This window comes from Sorex fumeus, unplaced genomic scaffold, assembly GCF_029834395.1.
Source record: "Sorex fumeus unplaced genomic scaffold, SorFum_2.1 ptg000044l, whole genome shotgun sequence".
Lineage (NCBI taxonomy): Eukaryota > Metazoa > Chordata > Mammalia > Eulipotyphla > Soricidae > Sorex > Sorex fumeus.
The window spans coordinates 62,759,139-62,774,690 of NW_026606101.1; the positions used below are offsets into that span (position 1 = coordinate 62,759,139).

The 15,552-nt window shown below is 38.6% G+C and overlaps 1 protein-coding gene across 22 annotated transcripts in view; it reads left to right on the forward strand.

Moving 5' to 3' along the window:
• Positions 1–15,028, forward strand: part of DLG1 (discs large MAGUK scaffold protein 1) — a 208,010-nt gene extending 192,982 nt beyond the window's left edge. For all 22 annotated transcript variants that reach the window (XM_056121163.1, XM_056121167.1, XM_056121169.1 and 19 more), the window contains 6 exons: positions 680–730; positions 3,295–3,396; positions 3,673–3,845; positions 7,587–7,696; positions 8,321–8,412; positions 13,076–15,028. In XM_056121163.1, the coding sequence (XP_055977138.1) occupies positions 680–730; positions 3,295–3,396; positions 3,673–3,845; positions 7,587–7,696; positions 8,321–8,412; positions 13,076–13,182 (635 nt within the window). In that variant the 3' untranslated portion in view covers positions 13,183–15,028. The remainder of the gene's footprint in view (positions 1–679; positions 731–3,294; positions 3,397–3,672; positions 3,846–7,586; positions 7,697–8,320; positions 8,413–13,075) is intronic.
• Positions 15,029–15,552: the final 524 nt, after the last annotated feature.

The following is a 15,552-nucleotide window of genomic DNA, read 5'->3' on the forward strand; positions in this document are numbered from 1 at the left end:
GATGCTGCTCCGGGGTCCAGGGTTAGCCACAGACAAGGCAAGCACCTTAAGCCCTCTACTATCTCTCCAGCTAATTTGTAAATTTTATATTGACTATTCTTAACCTCTGAGCCTCTAATCTTTTCATCTTAGCATCTAAAGGGAGTTTAGATCAGAGGACAATATATTTTTTTTCTCCTTTACTATCAGTGGTATTCATTTTGTTGCAAGGGAAAGAGTTTTCTATGATTTTTTTTTAACTCACATTGAAAGGCTTATTTATTTTTTCAATTTGAATAGATGAATTATTAGACTAGTCATTAGATTTTGTTAGAGAAATAGTGACAGTATGTTTATCTTTCCATTAAAATTTTAATTGTAAGATAATTATAAAATAAATATAAAGATGATATTCTTGGTAGCCGTAAATTACCTAATATGTATATAAAACTGCTTATTAATTCTTCGTAGAATAGTTCTTAAAATCAAGAGCTTAATCTTAGGCAAAAGATTAATAGAATATACTTAATACCACAATGAGAATTTTAAATAGATATAATAACGATAATCTATAAAACAGCAACAGAAAGGTAGTTACTAAATAAATTGCACTTTTGCCAATATATGTTATGTATGAAAAATCAAAGTAACAGTAGTTCTCTTTATAGACTTTCTCATATGTATTTTAATTTTCTAATAGGTGGTCAAGAAGAGTATGTCTTATCTTATGAACCAGTCAATCAACAAGAAGGTTTGTGAAGTCTCTTGATGTTTTGCAAGCTCCAATATACTTCTTGACTAGTTCTAACTCAGGCCTGAAAAAACTTACCTTAGTATTCTACTATATTTTTTATGTTCACCATGTATATGTGTGTGTATGTATAGGAATTCATTGTATACAGTTTATAAAACATAGTTCAGCACACAGTATTTTAGAATATAGCCATTTATAAGTGATTAATTGGCATAATTACATTATGATATACAAGTTTCAGATATACATCACTGAAAAGCAGCATATATATTTGCTACATTATCTCTTTCCCCTTTTGCTTGGTTTTGTGGTGCAGAATTTATGTAGTTCATCCATTTGTTTATTTTTTCTGAATAATCACATCAGCGAAATTATGTTTGTGTTTCCTCGGCTGGTTTCACTGGGCAAAATATCAGTCATATTGTTGGAAATGGCAGAATTTGATCTTTTTCAATGCTGAAAAGTATTTCATTGTCTATTTATACCAAATCATGTTTATCTGCTTATCAGTAAATGGATACTAAGGTTGTTCCTAATTCTTGGGTCTTGTAAATGCTGCAGTAAACATTGAGGAGGTATATACATCTCTTTGAATTGGTGCTTTTGTGTTTTTCAAGTGCTCAGGAGTAGGATAACTTACTCATAATTTTATTTTTCAGTATTTTAAGGACTCACTATACTGTTTTCCATAGTGACTGCGCTGTCTGTATTCTCCCAACAATATATATAAGACTCCCCTTCTTTCCACCTCCTCTCTAGTCTTACTTCTTATATAATACAGCCATTCTTGCAGGTGTGAGGTGGTATCCTATTGTTTTGATTTTCATTTCTTGATAATAAAAAATGAACAACTTTCTGGGTGCCTTTTTGCCATCTGTATATCTTTCGGGAAGCGTTTGTTCAGATACTCAGCACTTTTGGAGAGTAAGACTTCCCACGAGGTACTCGGCCCATCCCAGGCTTTTCAGCCAACCAGACTGGCCGTTCAGCACTGGGCCGTGTGTTGTAGGACCATCCTGGCTGTGCTCTGGAGACCCTGTTATCAGAAATTTCACACCGGGCTTGGCCACTGGCAAAACATGTGCCTTAACTCCTGTACTGCCTCCCTGGCCCCATTGATTGATACATCTTCGGGTTGCCTTTTTTTTTTTTTTTTTTTTTTTTTTTTTTGCTTTTGGGTCACAGCTAGTGATGCACAGGAGTTACTCCTGGCTCGTGCACTCAGTAATTATTCCTGGCGGTGCTGGGGGGACCATATGGGATGCTGGGAATCAAACCTAGGTCAGCTGTGTGCAAGACAAACGCCCTACCCGCTGTGCTATTGCTCCAGCCCCTCGGATTGGCTTTAACTGGTTTTGTTTTTAATTTTTTTTTTAAGTTCTTTGGATAATTAGATTTTAATATATGATGTAGAAATCTCTTCTCCATTAAGAAGAATGGTTTTCCCCATCCCCCAGCCTCACAGTACTAGAAATCAAACTCGGGTTCCCTGTGGGCAAGTCATATACTTTACCACTGAACCATACCATCTTTCGGTTTCGCTGCAACTCATTTCATTATGCAAAAGCTTTCTGGTTTGATGCACTCCCATTGGTTTTTTATTTTTGCTTTTGTTTCTCTTGATATTGGAGTTATGTATATTTCTAAGGTATTCAGATCTTTGTATTTCTAAGGCAGTTGTCAGGAATTTTTAAATTCTGTGTTTTTTATGAAATGGTGTCTTACATCCAATACTTTATTTTGAATTAATTTTTGTATATAGTGTTAGTGGTCTAGTTCTTTTGCATGCGGTTATCCAACTTTCCCATTGTCATTTATTAAAGAGACTTTCCTTACTTGATTGTAGGCACTTAGATTCTCTGTCATAAATTAGTTGTCCAAATTGTGTGGCTTTTTATCTTTGGGCTCCCAGTTCTATTCCATTGCTCTGTGTGTCTGTTTTTATAGAGTAAAGCTATTTAATGCAGTCTATTTTATATTAATATTTTTTTATTTCCTAGGCAACTTCTTTCCATTGTTCATCATAATATCACTTGCTCTACTTACTTGTACAAAGTCTAGGAAGCAACTCTGATCATTACCTTTTCCCATTCCTTACCTTTTCATACCCTTTCCAAACAATTTCAAAGCTATATTTATTCTTCTTTGATATCGTTCTCATTTAATAACCATGTCTCTCCCTCCTACTGCATTGTTAATTCTGATTCTTGTACCAGTTTCATACTTTTAACATGATCTCATCAGTTCTAAATTTACAATTCTATTAGACCATCTTTCTACCAACCCAGGTGTTTGGGGGGTTGCTTTTTAATCTGATAAAATGCTTGGTTTAACTTGGTTAGCCAGTTGTATGGCTTCCAGCAGGAACTTAAGTTTAAGCATCTTAGTATAGAGTTATAAACTAGCAAGTTAGGCATCTTTGGTGAAGAAAGAAGGTAAAAAATCTTAAGAGTGAAATGAAAATAAAATGTTTAAAAGAAAAAACATGTTAAATAAAATACATTAATAATTACATTAATGATTTTTGAGTATTGCTTTTAACATACAGTTTATCTTTATAGTTAATTATACTCGACCAGTGATCATATTGGGACCTACAAAAGACAGGATAAATGATGACTTGATCTCAGAATTTCCTGACAAATTCGGATCATGTGTTCCTCGTGAGTAACCCACAAACAAAAATATCTCATATGTACCAAGGCCAAACTTCTGTAAGGCATTTGCTCCAAAGCCACATCCCAGCCTGTCTTATTTTTTATTTTTAAATGATTTATACTTCATTGTCAATTATACTTTTGTGTTACTGTCTCTTTTCAAATTTAGATTAGTCTTTTTATGTTGTGTTTAACTTTATAACTATTGAGAAAATCAATTTGTTATGTTTTAATACTTAACACTTCCTTGTGTTTTGGGGTTTTTTTTTTTTCCTATTGAAGATACAACTAGACCAAAACGAGATTATGAAGTAGATGGAAGAGATTATCATTTTGTAACTTCAAGAGAACAGATGGAAAAAGATATCCAGGAACATAAATTCATTGAAGCTGGCCAGTATAACAACCATCTGTATGGAACAAGTGTTCAGTCTGTGCGAGAAGTCGCAGAAAAGGTAACCATCAAAGCAGCCCAAGTAGTTTTCTGTCAGAAATTCCTCCAACAGTGTGAAAAAATGATAGGATATGGAGACTTTTAATTTATGTGTGGAAAAATACATGGGGTCATTGTTACCGTGTTGATTGTTTTAACTGTTATGAATGTATTAAATTATTTAATTTTGGGTGACTTGGAAAAAATTATAAAGAGTATTGATTAGGAAAAAGAGAATGGAAATGGAATGAAGAGTTTATTACTTTTTAGGTTGCTATCTATTTGCTAGAGATTGGCCTTGTGTTTAGCTCTTGTTTACCAGCATCTAGCATAATTAATTAGGACCCAACATCCATATTCATCTGTAAGAACTGACCATACATTCAAGATAAACGTAGTTGCTTTTTGCATGAAAGCTTAAAAAAAAAAATCCCTCCCCCTGAATCATTATTTAAAATGAGACCGTATAAATGTGTCCAGTATCAAAGCACTGAAACAGAAATTTTTTTTGTTTTTTGGGGTTGTTTGGTTTTGTTGTTGTTGTTATTGTTTTTGCTTTTGGGTCGATAGCACAGCGGTAGGGCGTTTGCCTTGCACGCAGCCAACATGGCCGACCCGAGTTCAATTCCTCCACCCCTCTCGGAGAGCTTGGCAAGCTACCGAGAGTATCCCACTCGCACGGCAGAGCCTGGCAAGCTACCCGTGACGTACTTGATATGCCAAACACAGTAACAACAAGTCTCATGATGGAGACGTTACTGGGCCCGCTCGAGCAAATCAGTGAACAACGGGAGGACCGTGACCGTATTATTATTGCTTTTGGGTCACATCTGGTTATGCTCAGGGGTTACTCCTGGTTTTGCACTCAGGAATTACTCCTGGCGGTGCTCAGGGGACCATGTAGGATGCTGGGGATCGAACCGAGGTCAGTCATGTGCAAGACAAATACCCTTCCCGCTGTACTATTGTTCCAGCCCACGGAAATACATTTTTAGGGAAGCATCCTTCAGCATAGTTTGGTGTTTTGACATTGGATTAAAGTAGTTATGTGGTGATTCCAGAACATTGTACTCCAGCATACTGCTATACTTAATTCCTTCCAAGCCTAGAAAATAAAGATCAACAAGCATTTTACATTTTTTTTAACTTTATTTAAACATCGTGGTTTACGAGGTGTTTACACTGCAGTTTTTTTGGGCCTTCATTGTCCCAACACATCCCACCACCACCCGTGCGGCCTTCCTCCACCACTGGCCCCAGTTCTCACCCGTCCCAAGTTCTGCCCCTTTCTTTGGCAGGCACAAAGTTACATTTGCTTGTTACAACAAAATGGTAAGTGAAATTATTTTAAAAAAGAAAAAGCTCAGTTAAAAGAAAATTTATGAAAATTGTTATATCAGGGGGTTATTACAGTCACTGAGGATTTACTGAACTGTTTGTTGAGTCTTCTGTGTAACTGTGTTGGCTTATTGAGCTTACTTGGCTTCTATGCTGCTTTCCCCTCTGATTTGCTGTGTTCCTGCTGGGCTGTCAATATTGTGTAATTTATCACTCTAAAATTCAGTCATGAGTCTACAAAATATAAAGCAGTAAATCAGTATGTTTTTCATCAGTAAATGCTATTTTATGAAAAGCTAATTTGGTTCATTTTTACAAATTGGAAAAGCAGATATGTCGGGCCAGACAGATAGTACAGTGGGTAGGTTGCTTGCCTTGAATGCAGCCAGACCCATGTAGTTCCTCAAGCACACCAGGAGTGGTCCCTGGGTCCAGAGCCAGGAGTAACCCCCGAGCACAGCTGGCGTGACCCAAAACAAAAATTGCCCAGAACTTCTTGGAAATGCTGAATCCAGGGCTGGTAATGAAAAAGTACAGGATGAACCTTGAATTTTGCTATACCAGAAAAATAAGGAATATTAGATGAATGATCTGCCTATGTTAAAAGACTCAGAAGACAATCTACAAGGTACTTCAGTGGCCATATCTGGGATGATTTGAATATTAAAATTAAGTATGTAATATCACGTTATAACAGAATTTTAAAAGTCTGAGTCTATGAAAGTAAAAAATATAATGAGTGGCGAAAAAGGAAAAACTTATCTAGGCAGTAGAATGTCTACTACTTAGTGTAGAAGGAATGCTGAAATCAAAAAATATCTCACAGAGCGGGACTGGAGCAATAATACAGTAGGTAGGGCATTTGCCTTGCACCCAGATTCAATCCCCAGCATCCTATATGGTCCCCCAAGCACTGCCAGGAGTAGTTCCTGAGTGCAGAGCCAGCAGTAATCCACGTGCATCACTGCGTGTGACCCAAAAAGTGAAGAAAAAAAAAAAGAAAGAAATATCTCTTCACAGCCACCCATAACGGTTTTCAGGCGAAAGTCATTAGTATTTGCTAAAATTAATGAATTGATTAATACTGGATGAGAAATAAAATATTAATTGTCACACTTGGCAGTATCCAAAGGCTATCCAAAAGTTTTTCATTTTTAAAACACTTGTGTGAAATAGTGTTGATATTAGAAGATGAGTGTTTACATCTATTTTCTGTTTCAAATATATGTCAAGTTTGATTTTTCATTTTACTTACTCCCAAATTGAAGTTGTGATTCATCGCACGCCCTTGGATTACAAGAGCTTTATCAGGGGGATGTCTGGTTAAAATTATGTTACATTAAAATATGATATGGAGAGAGAGATAAAAACTTCCTGCCATAGTGGGACAGGGCCGTGGGGGACAGGGCCGGGGGGGGGCTGGAGGGAAACTGGGACCATTGGTGGTGGGAAAAGTGCCCTGGTGAAGGTGAAATCCAATCATGAACAACTTTGTAAATGTATGTATCACTGATTCAATAAAAAAAAATAAAGGGAAAAAGATAGAAAGCTTGTTTTGCGAAGTTGAATAAAAACTGAACTTACAAGAATCTGAAAATAAAATATGTCAATAAAGGTACAGTACAATCACAGTAAATTTCAGGATGTTAGAAAAATATTTTTTAAATTCTAGAATTTGTGTTCCTTAATGCCAGTTTGTCCTAATGTTTACCTAGTCCCTAGTTTACCTAGTAAATCAGCAAGGAAGAGTGGCACTGTCACTGTCCTCCCATCGTTCATCAATTTGCTCGAGTGGGTACCAGTAACGTCTCACAACAAATTGTGAGACTTGTTGTTACTATGTTTTGGCATATCAAATACATCGCGTGTAGCTTGCCAGGCTCTCCGAGGGGAGCGAAGAAATCAAACCTGGGTCGGCTGACGTGCAAGGCAACGCCCTACCCGCTATGCTATCGCTCCAGCCCCAAGGAAGAGTTAAGTTTTACAAATTTGGTTTTAAATATTTTCCTTATTTTAGACTTTTTTATGTAACTTCTTGAACAAATATACTTTCATGATAAGATGGGAAGGTAAGATGGTAACTTAGGGCCCTTTCATATTATTATTGCCTTTGTTGGCAAAATAAAAGGTAGGACCCCGTCTGGTTGCCATTTTTCAGAGCTTACTGGTCTATGAAAGTTAAAAGTAAGGAAACTTTTTCATTCCTTGTTAAATGTAATATTTGAGAATGAATAATTAATTATTCCTAGTAATTATTGTCTTCATTTACCCTCTGAAATTTGTAAACAGAAATGACAAGCTTGCTTAAAGTGAAGAGGATACAAATACACCATAATCTAGGTTTTGTACCTACAGGAAATGTATCTTTGATATAATTGAAAAGACTTGGTTCACTTGTTTTTCTTCTGTATTCCATCTGTTTTAGGGCAAGCACTGTATCCTCGATGTGTCAGGAAATGCCATAAAGAGACTACAGATTGCACAACTTTACCCAATCTCCATTTTTATTAAGCCCAAATCCATGGAAAATATCATGTAAGTCAAAACACCTAAAATATAACCTCTATGTACAAATCCAGTGTCTGTCACTTACTAGAGTAGATCCATCTCACTACTTTTATCCCTAAAATGGAATAGTAATAGTTTACCTGCCTCATAGCACTGTTACAAAGCTAAATATAAATACTATCTGATGGTGACTATCAATATTATTGTCATAAGTATAAGGTAACTTGTTTATAATTTTAATTACATATGGCTAGTACTGAATTGAACAGCACAACTCAGATAATTATTGTTAGGGAAGAGGGACAAAGACTGGAGATAGTACAGCAGGTAACACACTTGCCTTGCACGCAGCTGACCTAGGTTCAATTCCTGGCACCCCAAAGCCCCACCAGGAGTGATCCCTGAATGCAGAGCCAGGAGCAAGCCCTGAGCACTGCTGGGTGTGCCCCCACACACACAGACCACCACCACCACCACTAAAAACAAAATCAGAAATAAAGCAACAGAAACTGAGAGCTGGTCTTTGATAGAAAGCTGACCACAGGGGTAAGAAGGGTGGCCTTGGACATGGGTCACAGGGACACTGGGACATTGGCAATGTTATTTCAAGTATTATAATGTAACTGCCGGTTTCTAAATTTATTTGCCCAGAGAAATGAATAAGCGTCTAACAGAAGAACATGCCAGGAAGACGTTTGAAAGAGCCATGAAACTGGAACAAGAGTTTACTGAACATTTCACAGGTTGGGCTTTTGATAGAATTTTGCTTCTAATGGAATTATTTGTTGATAAATTTTGCTCTGGAACTAGATAGGCTGACCCATAGTTTCTGAACTACGTCCACACCAATGAGTAGAATTAGTAATGATTGCTGTCATCTGGAGTAACTCCTGTAACTTTAGCAGTGCTGATGGAGAACCCTGCATGTAGTATCTCTGAGCTTGTTGATTCGGATTCCATACGCAAGAACAATTCATGCCTCAAAGTTGCTTTCTTCTATGAAAATTAACCTTTATGAACTTTTATTTGAAAAGAGTCGGGGCTGGAGAGATAGTACAACGGGTAGGGCATTTGCCTTGCACGCGGCCAACCCGGGTTCGATTCCCAGCATCCCATACAGTTAACTCCTGAGTGCAGAGCCAGGAGTAACCCCTGTGCATCGCTGGGTGTGACCCAGAAAGCAAAAAAAGAAAGAGAGTGGGTAGTAATGCCCAAATGATATTCTTTAATTTATTTTGTTCCTTAAATTATTCCCTACTCATCTTTAAATATGCTTTCATTGTTGTTGTTTATTTGAAATAATTTTCAACTTCTATTTGGTGTTGATACTAAATGCCTTTAAGCATTACAGTAAAACCATGTGCTATGTTGGTGATTTAAAAATGTTTCCAGGGGCTGGCGCAATAGCACACCGGTAGGGCGTTTACCTTGCATGCGGCCGACCCCGGTTCGATTCCCAGCATCCCATATGGTCCCCTGAGCACCGCCAGGGGTAATTCCTGAGTGCAGAGTCAGGAGTAACCCCTGTGCATCACCAGGTGTGACCCAAAAAGCCAAAATAAATAAATAAATAAAAATAAAAATGTTTCCAACAGTTCTCATATACTCTATTCATATTTCCAGTGTTAGCATTTAAGTTGTCAGAGATGGCATAGATGGCACAGAACAATTGCATAGCAGGTAGGGAGTTTGCCTTGTACACAGCCAACCTAAGTAGTCCCCACAGCCCTCCAAGAATGATCTCTGAGCACAAAGTCAGGTGTGACCCAAAAACAAAGGAATAAAACAAAGTGAGTTGCGGGAACATGGCCTACCAGATCTAAATACATCAGTGATTACATCCAAAAATACATATTTTTTTCCTACATAATCATTATGCTATTATCAAAATAAGGGTGTTCAACATTGAAATATCATCTAATGTATAGGTCTTCTTCATGATTTGCCATTTTTTTTAATCCCCAAGAACAGTAAAGGAGAAAGTTATTTTCCTCGTGTATTATAATCGGTACCTACTTTCATCTCTGAAATGACACTTCCTCATGGTTTTTTGGGGGTTGGTCCATATCCAGAGGTGCTAAAGGTTTACTCCTGGCTTTTTGTTCAGAGATTGTTTGGGGGTTGGGAGCGGGGGAACCCACGGGAACTACATGTGGTACCAGGGATTGAATCTTGTTTGGCCACATACAAGTCAAGTATCTTACCCACTATACTGTGTCTCCCCTTAATCATGAGTCAATTTATGAGTAAATTGGAGTTCTTTTATAGATTTTTTCTGTCAATTTGGATAATTAAGTTATGCTTCGGGGCAGAAGTACCACAAACCATGGTGGTGTCTTCTCATAGAGTCATCTGTGATGTCACTCTGTACCATTTCTGCCCATGCTGGTTGTGATCTCTTGTTTAAGGTGTCTGCTTTTTCAATGAAACTTTTTTGGTTTCATCCTGAGAATGCTTTTTTTCTTTTTTTTTTTTTTTGTTTTTTTTTTTTTTTGTTTTTTGGGTCACACCTGGCGATGCACAGGGGTTACCCATGGCTCTGCACTCAGGAGTTACTCCTGGCAGTGCTCAGGGAACCATATGGGATGCTGGGAATTGAACCCAGGTTGGCCGCGTGCAAGGCAAACGCCCTACCTGTTGTGCTATCTCTCCAGCCCCGAGAATGCTATTTTTTAAGAATTCCCTTAAGGATTTTACCTGCAAGTTTGTCCAAAGTAGGAATGAGATAATAACTTTGGACAAACTTGCAGGCTATCGAATGTAGCCTGCCCACAGGGCAGAGTCTGGCAAACTCCCCGTGGCCTACCAAATATGCCAAATACCAGTAACAATGATGGGTCTCATTCTCCTAAAGAGCCGTGAATATAATCTCAGGGCTAGGATGAAAGAGACGTTACTGGGGCCTGCTCGAGGCAATCGACGATTAACAGGATGATAAAATGAAATGAAAATGAAGGATTTTACAAAGCATGCAAAATGCATGTTTCCCAAAATGTATAATTATTTCATTCTAAAATAAGTCATTATATATACTTGCCAGCAGAAACTCTGAGGGACTGTGGGGTTCTCATCTTCTGGATGATCAAGAATGCAAACCAGGGGCTGGAGCAATAGCACAGCAGGTGGGGCGTTTGCCTTGCACACAGCCGACCTAGGTTCGATTCCCAGCATCCCATATGGTTCCCCGAGCACCGCCAGGAGTAATTCCTGAGTGCATGAATCCTGTGCATCGCCGGGTGTGACCCAAAAAACAAAAAAAAAAAAAATGCAAACCAGTGAGCAACTACTTTGTCAAATGAATTGTGTCTTCAGGGATATTAAGGAGTGGCTGTTACCAGCTCAAGCTGGGAATCTTCCCTCAAGCATCCTAGGCTGGCTGTGTTAGAAGAAACTCCTCCTCACATGCATTTCCTCCTCTGAATACTCCGGATCCCAAATAGGTTCATTTGGAACCTCCATTCAGTATTTTATGATAGGATTTGAAATCATAGAAATCTTTTTCTATGGTACTCAAAAAAAATTACGAGAGATAGCGCTAAGAATGACTTAAGATTTTATCAGGTACAATAACCAGTAATACCTGACGGTCACTCACAGCAGTACCTATTGTCAAAACTTCGTCTCAGCCCACTGAGCTATCTCTCCAACCCATACTTAAGATATTGCTTCTTTATTTATATGTACATGTTTTCTTTTCCTTATTTTTTTAGTTACCTGGCTATGACACCCTGGCACCACCTCCTGTAACCCAAAATCAAAGTTTAATCATGCTTAGTGCTAGTGAGAGTTCAAGGACTTTTTTTTTTTTTAAATCTTCTTAATTTCCCACCATTTCCGCATCAGTGGGTCTCTGATGTTGATGATTGTTACCCTACTTTTATTTATACATTATTTTAGGCAGCAAATAAACTACCTAGTACTTTTTTTTGGGGGGGGGGGGGTGGAAACACAGTGATGCTCAGGGGTTACTCCTGGCTCTGCATTAAGGAATTACTCCTGGTGGTGCTCAGGGGACCATATGGGATGCCACGGATCCAACCCTGTTGAGCAAGGAAAGTGCTCTCTCCACTGTACTCCAGCCCCCAAATTACCTAATACTGATTTTAATGGTCACTACTAAAAAGTTAGATTAAAGTTCCCCCACATTGATGCTGATTCGCCTGAGAGTTACTGGCATACTGACAAGACCTGTGTCAATGCAGAGAAAGAACACGGGGACTGAGATGCTTGCCTTGTTCACAGCTGACCCCCATTCTGTTCCCAGTACCTCATATAGTTCCAGAGCACTGCCAGGAGTGATCCCTGAACATTGCTGGACATGGCCCCAAAACTCTTTTCCACTTTTTGGGGCCAGAGAGTTAGCATAGGGGTTAAGGTGTTTGCTTTGTACACAACTAACAGTGCTGGTTCATTCTATCTATAGCACTGGCAGGAGCCACCCCTAAGTGCAGCCCAGATATGGCCCAAAAAAGAAAAAAAAGGAAGACCAGATTCTACCCCTAAAAATAAAATCTTTAAGTAGGCATTTTTGCTTACGTGGTATTTTAGTTGTTTCCCCTTTTTTTTCCCTGGTTGGTTGGTTTTGAATTTTGTGCCCTACTCAGTGTTTCCCAAGGCTTGCTCCTAGTTCTGTGCTCAGGGATCATACCTAACAGTCCTTAGGGAACCATGTGGAGTGCGTGCAAGGTTCGTGCCCTACCTGCTGTAGGGACACTCCAGAACCTGTTTCTCTTTTATTTTTAATCTAGAGTATTAAGGAAATATTTGTGAATGTGTCTTCCTTTCTTTTTAGAGGAACCATCCCCCGCAGCACTCCCAGCAGAGTAGGGGCCCTGGGGACCCTGGCGGTGTGGGAACAGAGGGCGGCCCTTGCTCGTGTAGCATAGTTGAGCTATATCCCCCGGCCTGGACAGGTTTTTTAGAAAAATAAAGTTAGTAGTATTCAGATGACAACCAGAAAAATAAAAAGTTATCTTTACTAAAACCCTTGGCCAAAAAAGTCACCAAGTCTTTTTTAATTGTTTGGGCTGGAGCGATAGCACAGCGGTGGGGCGTTTGCCTTGCACGCAGCCAGCCCGGCTGAGCCAGGTTTGATTCCTCCACCCCTCTTGGTGAGCCCGGCAAGCTACTGAGAGTATTCAATATGCCAGACACAGTAACAGCAAGTCTCAAAATGGAGACATTACTGGGCCCACTCAAGCAAATCGATGAACAACAGGAGGACAGGACAGGTATACAAAAATAGGAAAATCAATTAAATGAGCAGTTTTTACCAAGTGCGTCATGTATGGTTTCTCATCCAGGGTAAGTAGCTGTTTCTGCGAGTTGGCATCTGTTGTTTTGACAGAGATGTGTGTGGTAAGGCGTGAGTAGTTGAGGTTTCTGATTTCGTCTCTTTCTTTCCAGCCATTGTGCAGGGAGACACTCTGGAGGACATTTACAACCAAGTGAAGCAGATCATAGACGAACAGTCCGGGCCGTACATCTGGGTTCCAGCAAAAGAAAAGTTATGAGGACTCCTGTTGCTCTGTTGCTCTTTTCCAGACTTCTTTTTTTTCCTTTTTGGACACTCTTCGCCCCTGCCTCCTCGAGCTTGTCTTCAGCACTCCCTCCTGTAGACTCACCTCCCTGTCACCTCGGTCCGTAGCTGCGCTTAGACTTGACGTCTAGTGTCCTTTCAGTCGCAGCATCTGCATTAGTTTCTGTCACTTGGGTTTGTGGCCATCTTTCAGAATAGAAGATGGAATGGCCTGACCAGCTATTAAGAATTTTGGGGAAATGGGGAAATTATGGTAAAATTCCTTAATGTTTAAGGGAAAGTAACTCTAAGATGTTTTCAGAAAAGCTTTATATACATTCTTTTGAATTTTCAATATAAATGAAAGAAAAGTGGTTTTAATTAGTGATTCCGTAAATTTGAGCAACAATGCACGCTTAACTTTAATAGCATGGTTTGGCCAATATATTAGCTCTCAAGTTCTTTTCTCAATTGACTTCAGTTATTGAAACAAGTATTTCATAAGACGAATGAGAAAATATATGTTTTTAATTTCAAAATTAATGTCTGGGTCAACTTTCATAATTTCATAAGGGATCCTCATTTTCATAAGAGATCTTGAAAGTCTTTTACTGTCTGAGGTTTTTCCCCCCCCCCCCCCAAGACATTTGCTAGGAATAACGATGTTTTTAATCTATTTGTGCAACACTATTTCTAGTGTCTTGCAAAATTGCTCATACATAATAATCACCACTTTTTCCAAATGGAGGCCATGTTTAGGTGCTAAGGAAGCTCACCTTTTACATAGAAGGCTGAGAAAATGTCACAGACAGAACAGACATCAAAATGTGATGTAATTCTAGGGCAAAGGAAAAGGAATCCAATTCATAGTCTAAGCCTTTCAATGTATTCTTAGGGGTCAGATTTTAATGAATATTTTACCCACAATAACTGCCTATTTTGTTATAATAAAAAATATATATATAAATATATATAAGACTTTCTTTAAACTCTGTAACTATGGGAATTATTTTCATTACATAGTTGCACACAAACATATATATATATTTAAAATATATTTTTTCTTTTGCCACCTACTCTTTAACTTTTTGTTTGGTTTTTAAATTAAATATTAATTGATCGGACTTTATCTTCCTTAATCATGTGAACTGAAAACAGGGGTATGGTGGTTATGAAGAGAAACCTTTAGGGAAATTAGGTTACAAGTAAAAGTATAAGCATGTTCTCCTCTTTTCTACAAAAGTTTTCAAATGGTTCCTTGTTTGTTTTTTGTTTCTGTCTTTCGTCGCTGTTCTTGCGTTGGGTTTGTTCTGCTGCCTCTCCTTCAGGTTCTCCTCCTTTCATTATTAGGAAAAAGGCAAACGCCCCCGTGCGTCTCCCCTCTGTCTGCAGGGCTTTCCTGCTCAGAGCCGCACACATGCTCATGGTGAACAATTGTAAGAAACTTTAGTGAAAGGTAGATCTGAGTTCAGAAATCAATTTTCTGGTCATTCATACTATTGATATTGTTTGGCTTCCCATTGCTTTCATGGAGTCTTTTACTGAATGTGTGTGTTTTGAACAACCTCCTCATTACAGTTTTCTTAAATGAGTACTAGTTTGTAAAGAATTATCAACATTATCCATTCCACTTATGAGAAAGAGGAGAACAGCTAATAAACTTTATTGTGAAACCATATGTCAAGTGTGTCTTGCATTTTAAAAGAAGAGATTTTTTTACAAGCTTACGTTTTCTTGGAACAATTAGGACATCATATAATTTATAAACTGAACTCCAAAGCTCTGGGTAATATAGTCAGATTTTCTTCTGTAGGTTTTGGGGTTGAGTTGAAATATAGGATACCTACCATACCAAATACAGTAGGTTGTTGCCAGACATTCAAAAAAGAAAATTATGATAAACTAATAGCACAGCGGTAGGGCATTTGCCTTGCACGCAGCCAGCCCGGCCGAGCCGGGTTCAATTCCTCCGCCCCTCTCGGAGAGCCTGGCAAGCTACCGAGAGTATTCAATATGCCAAACACAGTAACAAGAAGTCTCACAATGGAGACGTTACTGGGCCTGCTCGAGCAAATCGATGAACAACGGGAGGACTCAGGATTGACTCAGGAATATTCCTTGAAATCGGGGTCAGAGAGATGGTAATGGTTCAGTGCCCAGTATCACACATTTTCCCCTGAGCACCAGCAGGAATGATCCCTGAACACACAGCCAGGAGTAATCACCAGTCGTTAAAGTAACAACACCAGTAATAACAGTCATCACTTTAGAGCAAGATCCAAACATAAGTTTAGTCGAGTATTTACTAATCAGATGCTCTAAAATACCAGTAAGTTATAAAATGGATTATAACACGTTTACGTGC